The 14,223-nt window shown below is 47.8% G+C and overlaps 1 protein-coding gene across 1 annotated transcript; it reads right to left on the reverse strand.

Annotated features, from left to right (window-relative positions):
- Window positions 1-12,000: 12,000 nt before the first annotated feature.
- On the reverse strand, window positions 12,001-13,440 carry LOC134965219 (protein kinase C delta type-like). Its single transcript, XM_063941724.1, has one exon. It carries the CDS (start codon window positions 13,438-13,440, stop codon window positions 12,001-12,003), a length of 1,440 nt encoding a protein of 479 aa, XP_063797794.1.
- Window positions 13,441-14,223: the final 783 nt, after the last annotated feature.

Genomic DNA, 14,223 nt, shown 5'->3' on the forward strand with positions numbered 1-14,223 from the left:
TACAAGAAGTTTGCTGATAGGAAGCGTAGAGCGGTTCCTGCTCTCAAGGTGGGTGATCGTGTATGGTTGTCCACGAAGAATTTGAGGTTGAGAGCTCCTAGCATGAAATTTGCACCTCGTTTCATTGGTCCTTTTAAAATTGAACAGGTCATCAATCCCGTTGCTTACAGGCTTCAGTTACCTCCCTTCTTGAAAATACCCAGGACATTCCATGTTTCCCTGTTGAAACCGCTGATCCTGAATCGGTTTCATTCTACACTTCCTCCAGCTCCTAAAGTTCAGACTCAACGGGGAGTCGAGTATGAGGTGGCCAAGATTCTGGACTCACGTTTCCGTTACGGTCAGTTGCAATATCTTATTGACTGGAAGGGCTATGGTCCTGAAGAACGCTCTTGGACCAATGCGTCAGATGTCCATGCTCCTGCCTTGGTCCGGAAGTTCCACTCAAAGTTTCCTCTAAAACCTAAGAAGTGTCCTGGGGCCACTACTAAAGGTGGGGGTGCTGTCACGATCCGGGTATCTGGACGCCATTACTTGCCTTTCAGATGTCTCCTGAGGCTGGCTCAGCGTTCCAAGGCCGGATCTCATCTGTGTCCACATTCTGCATATCCCTCCTGTCACGCTGAGACGCTGTCACAGCGGCGCCATGTTTGAATCCTGCATGGCGTCTCCTGTCCTCTGCTGCCGGCGCCGCCATTACTGTTATGTTTCCACATGGTTTCCAAACCAGCTTTCCCTCCAAGTTCTAACATGGGCGCAGCCATGTTGGATCTAATCACATGCTCCAGTTTCACCAATCCACTGCCTCTGGAAATCTGCATAATTGCCCAGCCAATGCCTGCATAGCTGCAGGTATAAGTATCCTGTGTCTGGGCCAGAAAGAGGTCAGTGCTTTGTTTGTCATACCTTGTTCCAGTCTCTCTCCTGTGGTTGTGTTTCCAGGTTCCAGCTCCTGTCTCCAGCATCCACTAAAGAGACCCGTACCTGCCTACCATCTTGCAGTGCAGCCTGGCTCTGCAGCCCTCTGTGGCTGATCCAGCTTCCAGCTACTTCATCTGCTTCCAGCAGTATCCACTACCACCGGTAATCATCCTTCAACTCCTCTGTTTCCACGCTCCCTAGCATCTTACTACATTCACTCCGTGTTTCATCACCTGGCTGGTTCCACCCAGCATTCATTCAGTGACTTTACCATCTGGCTGATTCCATTCCACATTCACTCCGTGTTTCATCACCTGGCTGGTTCCACCCAGCATTCATTCAGTGACTTTACCATCTGGCTGATTCCATTCCGCATCCACTCCGTGTCTTACCACCTGGCTGGTTCTATCCAGCAAATACAACAGCTGATTCAAGTTACCAACTTCATCTGTTTCATCTACTGGCATGTTCCTTGGATATCTTCACTACTACAGCCAGGCCTGGTGGGTTATTCCATCTAAGGACTTTAACAGCTGTTCTTACCTACCAGTGTCCTGTGTAACCATTTCATGACCAGAGTGCTCCAGGAATCATATTAATTATCATCGCCATTATTTACCTTGAATGCTGTTTGTTTACACGGAGTCTGTTAATAAACTTTTATTTTGACTTTTACCTGGTTGTCATGTTCACACCTTCGGGTTTCATTTTAACACTTACATGTCCAGGGGTCTGATTAAACCTCCCCGGTTTAAGTTCCTCTCAGCCCCTACAACTGAGGCTTTCTCCTGTCAGTCAAAATCCTCAGTTGTGACACCTATACAGGTCAGGCTCTCTTTGGGGAAGCTCTAGATGCGTGGATATCCACCGCTATAGCGGGTAAGTATCCGTTTCATTCCTCAGCAGCCCCTTCTCCGAAAAAAATCTCTCTCTTCATCTGCAACACAGTCCTTTCGGCCTACCAAGCCTAAAAAGGCAGAACTTCCAATACCTTCTTTAGGGGAGGTCAGGTTAAGTCCAAGAAACCTGCCGCTGCAGGTTCCCAGGAACAAAAGCCTGCTTCGGGTACGCCAAAGTCCTCCGCATGATGGTGGACTGCACGCCCCGGTGGTGGGGCCAGTGGGAGTGAGTCTCAGACACTTCAGTCATGTCAGGGTATCGTCCGGCCTGGATCGCTGGGTGGTAGATGTTGTGTCTCAGGGATAAGGTCTGGAATTTCAAAGTCTCCCTCCTCATCTTTTTTTCAAGTCAGGCTTGCCAACTCTGTTGGAGGACAGCAATGTACTACAAGACGCTGTCTAAAAGCTGGTAGAGGCACAGGTCATTGTGCCAGTACCACCTCACATGCTGAACAATGGTTACTATTCGAACCTTTTCGTGGTACCAAAACCGGATGGTTTGGTCAGGCCCATTCTGAACCTAAAATCATTGAACCCCTTTCTAAAGGAATTCAAGTTCAAGATGGAGTTTCTCAAGGTGGTGATATCAGGTCTGGAAGAAGGGGAATTCCTGGTATCCCTGGATATCAAGGATGCGTACCTCCACATTCCGATCTGGCTGCCGCATCTGGCTGATCTCCATTCAGCCTCTCCACAACACTGAGGGTGTTAACCAAGGAGATAGCGGAAATTATGATTCTCCTCCGCAAGCAGAGTGTGAACATCATTCCATATTTGTACGACCTGCTGATAAAGGCATCGTCCCAAGAGAGGCTGCGGCAGTCCATTGTCCTCACAACGTGACTGCTCCAGAGTCACGGTTGGATTCTGGACCTTCCAAAGTCACATTTGGAACCAACCCAGAGGTTGTCATTTCTGGGAATGATCCTGGATACGGAAGTGCAGAGGATGTTTTTTGCACAGGAAAAGGCGTTGGTGATAGAAGCCATGGTCCGGGATGTCCTGAAGCCACCTCGGGTGTCGGTTCATCAATGCATTTGCCTATTAGGGAAAATGGTGGCCTCTTACGAGGTTCTCCAGTACGGGAGGTCCACGCTCGGACCTTCCAACTGGATCTCTTGGACAAGTGGTCGGGATCTCACCTCCACATGCACCAGAGAATTCGCCTGTCGCCAAAGTCCAGGATTTCACTCCTCTGGTGGCTCCAATTGCTTCACCTTCTGGAGGAACGTAGGTTCGAGATTCAGGGCTGGGTCCTTCTAACCACAGATGCGAGCCTTCAGGGCTGGGGAGCAGTCACTCAAGGAGTAACCTTACAAGAACGGTGGTCAAGCCTGGAAGCCGGCCTGCCCATCAACATCCATCTACAACCGTCTTCTTCAGGCGGCCCCTCTTCTGAGAAATCGAGCCATTCAAGTGCAGTCGGACAACTTAACAACAGTGGCTTACATAAACCGACAAGGCGAAACGAAGAGAAGAGCGGCAATGTCAGAGGTGATAAGAACACTCTTCTGGACAGAATAGCACGCGTTAGCGCTGTCAGCCAACTTCATTCCGGGAGTAGAGAACTGGGAAGCAGACTACCACAGCAGACACGATCTCCATCCAGGAGAGTGGGGACTCCATCCGGAGGTGTTCAAGGAAATAGCAGATCTTTGGGGTTTACCCCAAATAGAGATGATGGCCTCTCCTCTCAACAAGAAGCTTCGACGTAATTGTTCCTGGTCGAGGGACCCATAGGCAGTGGCAGTGGACATCCTGGTGTCTCCCTGGGTGTTCCAATCAGTGTACGTGTTTCCTCCACTCATCCCAAGAATCATAAAGCTCATAAGGAGAACAAGGGTTCAAGCGATCCTCATTGCCCCAGACTGGCCAAGAGGGGCTTGGTACGTGGACCTTCTGAATCTACTGCAAGAAGAGCCGAGGCCTCTTACTCTTCGGGAGGACCTGTTGCAGCCGGGGCCGTTTGCCTATCAAGACTTACTGCGGCTACATTTGACGGCATGGAGGTTGAATGCCTGAAGGGCATTCTGAACAAGGTTATTCCTACCCTGATACAGGCTAAGAATTGAGTAACGTCTAAACATTACCATCGTATTTGGAAATAATATGTATCTTAGTGTGAATCTAAGAAATTTCCTATGGTGGAGTTTCAACTGGGATGTTTTCTCCTCTTCCTGCAAGCAGGTGTGAATATGTGCCTCAAATTGGGATCCGTAAAGGTCCAGATGTCGGCCCTATCCATTTCTTCCAGAAACAGTTGGCTGCCCTCCCTGCGGTTCATACTTTTTTGAAGGGAGTTCTGCACATCCAACCTACGGCACCCTGGGATCTTAACGTGGTGTTACACTTCCTCCAATCGGATTGGTTCGAGCCTCTAACGGAGGTTGAGGTCAAGTTTCTCACATGGAAGGCTGTCACTTTGTTGGCCTTAGTGTCTGCTAGACGTGTGTCGGAGTTGGGGGCTTTGTCATGTAAAAGCTCATACTTGATCTTCCATGAAGATAGAGCTGAGCTCCGGACACGTCAGTAGTTCCTTTCAAAGGTTGTGTCAGCATTTCATATCAGCCAACCTATTGTGGTGCCAGTGGCTACTGACTCCTCAGTTTCATCAAAGTCCTTGGATGTTGTAAGGGCTCTTAAAATCTATGTGAAGAGGACTGCTCGTCACAGAAAATCGGACTCTTTGTTTGTCCTGTATGATCCCAAGAATCTGGTTGTCCTGCTTCTAAGCAGACTATCTCTCGCTGGATCAGGTTCGCTATCCAGCATGCGTATTCTACAGCAGGATTGCCGTGTCCTACATCGGTTAAGGCCCACTCTACTCGTAAGGTGGGTTCTTCCTGGGTGGCTGCCTGAGGTGTCTCGGCTTTACAACTTTGCCGAGCTGCAACTGGGTCGAACACGTTTGCAAAGTTCTACAAGTTTGATACTTTGGCCTCTGATGATCTTAAGTTCAGTCAATCAGTTCTGCAGGAGCCTCTGCGCTCTCCCTCCCGTTCTGGGAGCTTTGGTACATCCCCATGGTACTAATGTGGACCCCAGCATCCTCTAGGACATAAGAGAAAATAGGATTTTGGTTACCTACCGGTAAATCCTTTTCTCGTAGTCCAAAGAGGATGCTGGGCGCCCACCCAGTGCTTTGTTTTCCTGCTAGCGTTATTTGGTTCAGTACTACTTAGTTTTAGTTGAGTACTGCATTATTACTTGTTTCAGCGGTTGCTGAGTTTGCAAGCTAAGTTAGCTTGATGTGCCTTGTATGTGTGAGCTGGTATGAATCTCACCACTATCTGTGTTAAATCCTTCTCTCGAAGATGTCCGTCTCCTCGGGCACAGTTTCTAGACTGAGTCAGGTAGGAGGGTCATAGAGGGAGGAGCCAGCCCACACTCTCAAACTCTTAAAGTGCCAATGGCTCCTGGTGGACCCGTCTATACTCCATGGTACTAATGTGGACCCCAGCAACCTCTACGGACTACGAGAAAAGGATTTACCGGTAGGTAACCAAAATCCTATTTATTTTTTCCCTATCTACAGCAGACTTGCTGCAGATGCAGTGGCATACCCTACAGCCGTACCTTTTTGGCAGGTGCAGTACCTTTTTTTTATGGTCTGCACCGATGTTTCATCTTCAAACTTCCATTAATAGTATGGGAAAAGTGGCGTGGCCACGTCGCTGTACCCGTGGCCATGACCCCTTTTCGAATTTGTATCAATATATGTGTGTAAATTGTTGGAGTGTATGTTGCTGCAGATGCAGTGGGCCTATTTTGGGTTGTGGGGCTGAAGCTGCAGCTCCATCAGTCCCATTGTTAATCCTGCTCTGGGAAAACACAGCAGCCAAAGGGCAGAGTCTCCCATTGGATGTAACCTGTGTGGGAGGGCATTTCTCCCCCAATCAGCTGTGGACTGGGTGTGATAGACCTGCCACTAACCCAATGAGAGCTCCTAGCCACGCCCAGCGTTATACACACAGGCACAAGTCACAGATCTGGGCTATTATATAGGAGATATATCAGCAGCACCCTACTGAGTAATGTCAATCCTATTGAGCAGCACAGTGTTAGCAGGAAGTGCTGCCGACAGCAGAATGGATTTAATTCAATAGACTCAATAATGTACACCTATTTGGAGCAAACTTTCCATGTGGGAGGGTCCCATTTTTTTGCCTGAATCCCCCCCGCCTCGCAAATTGAATTGCGGCTCCCAGATTCCCAATTAACCCCCCCTCCCCCCGGCAGGGGAGACGCCATGTTGTGTAAAGGCTGGCCACTAACACCTCCGCAGGATCGCAAATAGCGGTGGAGGCCTAGCACAGTAGCGCTAGCCCATTGGGCAAGGTCTCACTTGGCTAGACTGTGTCTTGGTAGCGGCGGAAGAGTCAGCAGTGGCCTTCTCTCACCCCTAAGGTGGCCGGTATAAAAAATTATTAAGAACATTAAAGTTTAAACTTCAAAGTAGTAGTAACCAACAGGACCAGATTACTGACACACATAGGCGTGCGCAGCACATTTTATTAGGGGGTGCACCGTCAGAGGGGTGTCTAGCATTGATGATCTATTGATGGTCAATGCAATATAAAATACCAATCCTAATAAAGCAGGTACATTGTCAGATGTTGTGGTGTGCACCAAACAAACACCCCTGATGGCACTCACTGCAATTACACTGCTCCTCCTCAGCCTGGTCTGGCTCCCCTTCTCTCTCCCCTGCAAGCTGCAGCAGCTTACTTACAAGTCAGTCACTCACTGACATTGACAGTCGCAGACTAGTATTTCTGCTGTTGGGAAAATGAGTGACGTGTCAATGCTGCTGCCAGCCGCCTGCCAGTATTGAATTTGTCTTCCTAAGAGGAATGCTGGCTGCATGCTGATCCGCATCAGTGGCTGGCATTAGCATAGCATAGAAGGAGCGAGGTAGGTGTGATGGGTGGACGTGCGAGCAGCATGACGTAATCACATCACATCATGCTGTTTTTGTACATTGAGGTGTAGCCGGGAGTTTGAAAGCCGGTGGCAGTGGCACCCTTCATTAACCTAGGCGTCCGGTCAGTAATGCAATCCTGACAGGGTGCAGCGCAGAGGGGACAGGTGGAACTCACCCCCCTGCCCACGGTACCCATGTAATAAAGGTATTGCGCGCAAAAGGGGGTGTGGCCTCAAAAAGAAAGGGGCGTGGTCACACAATAGTAATAATGCCCACAGTAGTAGTACCCAAGTGGAAATTTTTAAGTGGGGGTATGGAAAAGTGAAGGGTGCAATTATGTGCGCGCCGAAGGCGCGCGCACTCCTGACAAGGGGGCATGGCCACGCAAAAGGGGGCGTGCCCTCCAGTGTAGTTTACCACACCATATACGCCTTATACACATTATGCACCACAATAGTAGGACCCCTTTCACATTATACCTCACAGTATAAACCGAAATTCACATTTATACCACACAGTATGAGCCACATTCATATTACACCACACAGTATGAGCCAAATTCACATTACACCACACAGTATGAGCCAAATTCACATTACACCACACGGTATGAGACGAAATTCACATTACACCACACAGTATGAGCCGAAATTCACATTACAGCACACGGTATGAGCCGAAATTCACATTACACCACACAGTATGAGCCAAAATTCACATTATAGCACACGGTATGAGCCGAAATTCACATTACACCACACAGTATGAGACAAAATTCACATTATAGCATACAGTATGAGCCAAAATTCACATTACAGCACACGGTATGAGCCGAAATTCACATTATAGCACACGGTATGAGCCGAAATTCACATTATAGCACACGGTATGAGCCGAAATTCACATTATAGAGTGACAGAGTGACAGGGAGAGTGACAGCAGGGGCATGGAAAGTGACAGCAGGGACATGGAAAGTGACAGCAGGGACATGGAAAGTGACAGCAGGGGAATACGGTAGGGACTAGGGAGAGAGAAAGGCAGCAGGTTAGATTACCTGTTTAGCAGCGGTGGTGGTCTGCGGTGCTGTGGATGAGTAGGCTGTGGTAGGCGTGACGTGGAGGAGGCTGTGGGCCTCGGAGATAGTGCGGAGGAGGAGGCTGTGGGTGCGCAGAGGTCCGAGGGCGGGGCGGCAGAAGAGGCTGAGGGCGGCTGCAGTGGATCTGGAACCAGGCTGGCTTTATTATCCCTGCCGCCGCATCGAGCTCCTGTGACCACGGCGCTAATATTTCAAAACTGCTGCGGACCGGCAGCCAATCAGCGACAGATTTGAACTAGTAGCGCCGCAGTCACAGGAGCTCGATGCAGCGGCAGGGATAATAAAGCCGGCCTGGTCCCAGATCCGCTGCAGCTGGGAGTATGGAACCTGGGTTTCCAGTGCGGCGGCGATGGTAGGGGTGGAGCGACGGATGGCGGACCGGGAACGCAGCTTCTTTGTCGGCCCATACAGTAATGCCCCCAGCAGTAGCACCCTTTATACAATGCCCACAGTAGTAGTGCCCCTTATGCAATGCCCCCAACAGTAGTGCCCCTTATGAAGTGCCCCCTTTACAATGCCCTCATTAGCTGTGCACCCCATCAGTAATGCCCTTAATGGTAATGCCCCTGTGTAGTATTGACCCTAGTCGTTTAGCCCCTGTAGTTTAGCCCCAGTAGTCATGCCCATACTGGTAATGCCCCTGCAGTTATGACCCCAGCAATTTACCCCCCCCCCCCCTTTAGTTTAGCCTCTGAGTGGTAATGCCCCCAGTAGTTTTGCCCTCATGTAGTTTGCCCCATGTAGTTTATCCCCCAGTGGTAATGCCCCCTGCAGTTGTGCCCGCACTTGTTTAGCCCCTGTAATTTAGCTCCCATGTAGTTTGCCAAAGTTAGTAATGTCCCCAGTAGTTTGCCCCCTTGTAGTTATACCCCCAGTAGTTTAGCTCCTGTAATTATGCCCCCTTGTAGTTTAGCCCCCAGTAGTAATGCTGCCAGTAGTTTGCCCCTTTGTAGCTTGCCCCCTTGTAGTAATGCCCCCAGTAGTTTGCCCCTTGTAGTTTGCCCCAGCAGTAAAGCCCCCCAGTAGTTTGCCCCAGTACTAAAGCCCCCCAGTAGTTTGCCCCTCTGTAGTTTGCCCCAGTAGTAAAGCCCCCCAGTAGTTTGCCCCAGTAGTAAAGCCCCCAGTAGTTTGCCCCTCTGTAGTTTGCCCCAGTAGTAAAGCCCCCCAGTAGTTTGCCTCCAGTACTAGAGCCCCCAGTAGTTTGCCCCTCTGTAGTTTGCCCCAGTAGTAAAGCCCCCCAGTAGTAAAAGTCCCCCAGTAACTAGCCCCCAGTAGAAACGCCTGTGGTACACATATAGGAGGGAGGGGGCGGAGGGGGGAGCACCATACTTACCAAGCCCCGCTCCCACCGCGGTCCTCTCTCGCCGCCCGCTCCTTGGCACTATGGGAGAGACGTCATGACGTCTCTCCCATAGCGCGTACTGACAGAGCTGGAAGCCGGAGCTCAGTACTGAGCTCCGGCTGCCGCTGCGGAGAGGGAGACGGGCGCCCGCTGGTAACGCGATCTCAGCGGGCGCCCGGCATCTCCCTGCAGCGCCGCCCGGAACATCGGGTTAGGTGAGCCGTGGGAGGCGGAACTGCGTTCCGTCTCCTGGTGGAACTGACGGAACGCAGTTCCGCCCCGTTCCGGCTCACTTTAACCAGTTAGCCGTCTCTGGCGTTCATGTCTGTCCGGAGGCGGCTGTTAAATTGCCGTCCCTGGCACTGTGTGCGCTTCTACAGCGGCAATTGCCGTTGTGCCGCCTCACACATTAACAGTCTAGCTCAGCATCTGGTTACTACAACTTTCCAATGTACACACATTTAGGGCTATCGCCTGTAACAACAGTGGGTAGCAATATAAAAACATGGACACATTAACAGTCGTTTCGCATTTCTGCTTTATCATAGGAAACCCAGATGTCGGTCTCAGGGGAGCTATATAGCCGTCATCAGTCAATCATTCGTTATCACTTTTGAGTGACATTCTCTTCCGCCAATTACAATTTTTCTTCTATCTCTCCTGCTTTTAGTAGTCAGATGGGTTGGAAATTGAGATTAATTCAAGCTACTGCTAATATTATTCTGAGAAAGAGCTGTGTGACACTTTATATTTATCCACAAAATCATCCATAGATTTATACTTGCATGGGGCAAGGTTGATTATTATTGATTATCTATTTTATTTAATTCAGTTGTATCAGGTATATGATTATTATTGCCCATCCCTTTATATAAATTATGCATATATAAACATATGGATCCTTATTTCATTCCCTATATTAGGAGGATGTAGACATTCCTCCCAGATCTTATAGATACTCGTTGTTATAGAGTTTTAATTATATATGGTATCCATATTATTTCCTGTTACTCTCTTCCCACATTAGGATATAAGTAACTGTATGTTAAGATGTATGAAAGTGCGCTGTGGTTTCTGATGACCACAGCGCACCTAAAGGCTGCATTTAGCGCCTCCCAATAATGTATGAACGGCGTGGTAATGCTGTGTGCAGTGACAGCTGCGCCCCCCCGTCGCTTACCGCTTCCCCGCAGTAGTGAATGACATACGAAGGGCAGAGGCAATGTATGATTGCCTCTGTTGGCAGTCTTCGCCTCTTAACCGCGATGCTCCTGTTCGCCTCCCCCAGCCTGGCGATGTGTACAAAATGTGCGCTCGCTTAGTCTACTTATTTTTTTTAACAAAACATTATTGAACGTGGACATTATTCAGATGTCCCACACAGCCTAATTGCGCATGCACCCGGGGGCCGCCAGCGGCGCAGTCTGGAAGCAGGGGAGAAGGGCGCATGCACACAACTGCAACGCCGATAACAGCTAGCCGATGTGGGAGAAGCGCTATCGCGGGACAGGTGAGATAACGCCCTCCCACATCGGCATGCACACATATCATACATTGTGGCGGCGGGTGCGGGCGTATCACCACGATAATGTGATGATACGCCCCCAGGCACATAACATCCGTTAGGACTTTTTTCATACATTTACCCCTGTGTGTGGTGTTGTGGCAAAGGTGAATTATAATGATTGAGTGCTCATAGGTGTTTGTCCAACACCTATTTATTGCCCTATTATTTACTCCTATACACGTCTGTATTTTTGACAGACATGAATGTGTTCATGTGTTATGGGTACCAATAGATATCTTTAATAAAATTAGTGAATTTATTAATTTCCTATCCATTTATGTTATGTTTATTATAACTCGTATATAACATGCTCTTATCCCAAGGTCTTAATTACACTTTATATTGTCTTTTCACAGGTTACTGAGGTGAAGCAGGAAGGCACATCAACAAGATGTATTAACATTTTGTCTGCCCCTCCGGCGATGTCCCCCTGAGCACACAGCGCGTCAGCTCAGTGCTGATACGCGTTCTCTCCCTGCCCGGCCGGCTCCTGTGCGCATGCGCGGAAACTCGCTACTCACGCGAGATCTCCTGTGCACACCGGAGCCGGCCACAGCTCTGTCCCTGCTGTGGTCTATGGGCATCGCCACCTACAGCAGTAGAAATTGACAGCTGCAGGTGTCGGAACGGTCAGTGATGCTGACTGTTCATACATTGCCTGCACATATCGGCCTGCTATCTGTGTCTTACATGGGGGAGAAGCGGCAGATACTGCTTCTTCCCCATATCGGACGGTAATACATTTACCCCATTGTGTGCTATATTTCTCCTATCAATTCTATGCATACCTCTGTGAGACACGTATACACTTTCACATCACAAACCCAGGTTATTTTGGCGATGTGAAAGGTGCATTACTTACAATTGGCACTACTTGTGTTTAAGGCCTCCGTTAGTGTTGATACAGTGCAGGGCAGGACACCTGTTTGTTTATCTATTACTAGCTGAAGTACCCGGCGTTGCCTGGGTTTACATTTTCAAGTACTCAAGTTATCAATGAGTTGGATGTAACTGTCAACATTTGAAAAAGTAATTATCAGCTTAGCAGCTCTTCCAACACACCCATGAGGTGGCTGCCTAATGTCGTTTTTTTTTTACTTGGGGTGTCGCCAGTAGCCCTAATCCCCAGCTCTCATAGTGCATCCTCAGCCGAGGATGCGACAAGCAGGTGGTGGTAGGTAGAAGTAGCAGGTGGCGCGCCTCCAGGGAGGTAGCCTGGAGCAGATGGCAGAGCTGTGCCTCTCGGGAGATTTAGTAGTAGACGTCGAGGCAGGCAGCGAGTAGGTCGTAATACTCTGGTGATACAGGATCTACTTCCATTGGCACATTATGATATGTTTCACCCCATTTAGGGCAAACAAATTGAATGTTATCAAAAATGCTTTGGTCCGTTAAAGCAATTGGCTCTTTGAATGCTTCACTGTCGGGCGCAGGAATTTGATGTTTTTTACCTGTATACATGGAGGTCTTGTCTGGTTTTACTGGGGATGTTGCTTTTCCAGTTTCTATCATCTTCCAGTTAATTGAAGAGAAGAAGCTGTGTTTTCGCACATTGCCCTTTACCCCGAGCCGGCGGGACTGGTTCTTGCAAAGGAGTTTGGATATAAAGTCCCCTGTTACATCATCAGTAAGCCACAAATTTGGTGGTTCTTGTGTGAGGATATTCTTCATTATCTCTGCATGATTCTCTCCCGGAAAAGGGTACTCTCGTAAAGCGAGTAAATGTATCATAACACCAAATGCGAACCAGTCTACAGCTGCACTGTATGACTTTTGAGTTAGAATTTCTGGAGCCATATAGGCAGGTGTTCCACCAAGAACTGTGGCATTGGTTTTTCCACGTGTATTCAGGAGGGAAAGACCAAAGTCTGTGATCTTTACATGCCCATCTGTGGTCAGCAAAACATTACCCAATTTTAGGTCTCTGTGTATTATTCCTCTGGAATGCATGAACTGCAAGCCACAGACCAGTTCTGCCGCTATAAACGTTATTGTGGTTGGCTCCAGAAAATTCTCATCATAAAAATGGAATAGGTCCCCTCCGTCAGCAAGTTCCATTACACAGTATAGATAGTTCTCTGTGTGGAAGGCCGCATTTCCATGGATTAGGAAACTGCTTTCATTTGCCAACTGAAGGACTCGACTCTCAACCAAAATGTCCTCATGTTTTATTAATGGCCTCTTTTTTAGGGCTTGTAGTAATGCTCTCTTCTTTAAGATCTTAACTGCCACTCTTTCATTACGAATAGCATCTGTTGCGAGCATCACTTTGCCAAAACCTCCCTTTCCAAGTAGCGAGTGGAAAGTAAATGTTTCAACTGTTAAGGGGGCAGTGGCTTTGCTGTTGTGGCTGGTGGGCATAGTGCCACTCTCTTGTGCAATTTGCTTACCCGGTCGGATGTCTGGATGGTTGCATCCTTCCGCTGGATCTTGAGCAATGTTCATGTTTCTCCTGTGCCAAAATCTGGGAAATCTGCTACATAAATGTAGGAACTGATCTTTCTTCTTTTTCAGAAATCCCGAAAATCGGACCCAGCCTTTTTGTATACGTTCAGCCAATGCATTTTTCCTCACCTTTCTCTTAGCTGCCTGCTTTTTTGCTCTTTTGCTCTGTTTCCTGCTCTTCTTTACCTGCTTGCCTTTGTATCTACGTATTTTCTGTTTAGCTTTCTTTCTCCTAGTAGTTCCCATGTTATGTCCAAAGACAAGAATAGGGATGAGAGAAAAAACAAACCAGCAATCACAAGATGTGTCTGCTGTGTGAAGTTCAGGGGCATCAGCAGCTGTATAAGTAGCTGCGGAATGTCAGCAGTGTCTGTGATGTCATCAGTGTCTATGATGTCACAATAGTGCAGCTGAGCTTAGTCCTAAAGGTCACCTACATTATGGCAGTTGATGTATATGAAAGTTTCACGCTGTACAAATTCTAAACTGTTTAAGATATAGAGAAAGCAGGGTTGAGGAAAAATAGTTTAAAAAAAGGTGTATTTTTTTTCAGACCGTTTTTTTGTTTTGTTTAAACCATGTTTTTTTAATTGATGTAATAAAAAAAATTATTGAATCATGTGTTAGAACCTTTGATCAACCATGTTTTAATACGTTCTAACATTAATGTTATTAGGCTTTGATGTTATTTATTTTACATCTTTCAATAAAACAAATTTTTTTGCCGCTTATTATTTCTACTAGCTGTTCTACCCGTTCTTCACACGTAAATTTCTGATTTTCACGGTTGTACTTATAAATTATTGTTACAAATTTGGGAAATCTATAGAGATGTAAATTTAAGACGTCTTAATGTAAGTAAATATTACTCCATGTTTCTTAGCGTAGCAGATACAGTGAAAACAGGACAGAACCATTTGTGTAGTTTACTAAATTCTACACACTGGAGGTGTAATCCAAACTTTGATCCAATTGTCCATTAGGGCGTTATTGTTCATGCAACGCAAGTCGTGCATTGGTAATGATGTC

Source organism: Pseudophryne corroboree, chromosome 10, assembly GCF_028390025.1.
Source record: "Pseudophryne corroboree isolate aPseCor3 chromosome 10, aPseCor3.hap2, whole genome shotgun sequence".
NCBI classification, from domain to species: Eukaryota; Metazoa; Chordata; class Amphibia; order Anura; family Myobatrachidae; genus Pseudophryne; species Pseudophryne corroboree.

Excerpts from the sequence above, each read along its gene's own strand:
- LOC134965219 (XM_063941724.1), bottom strand. The coding sequence starts at position 13,440 with ATGGGAACTACTAGGAGAAAGAAAGCTAAACAGAAAATACGTAGATAC.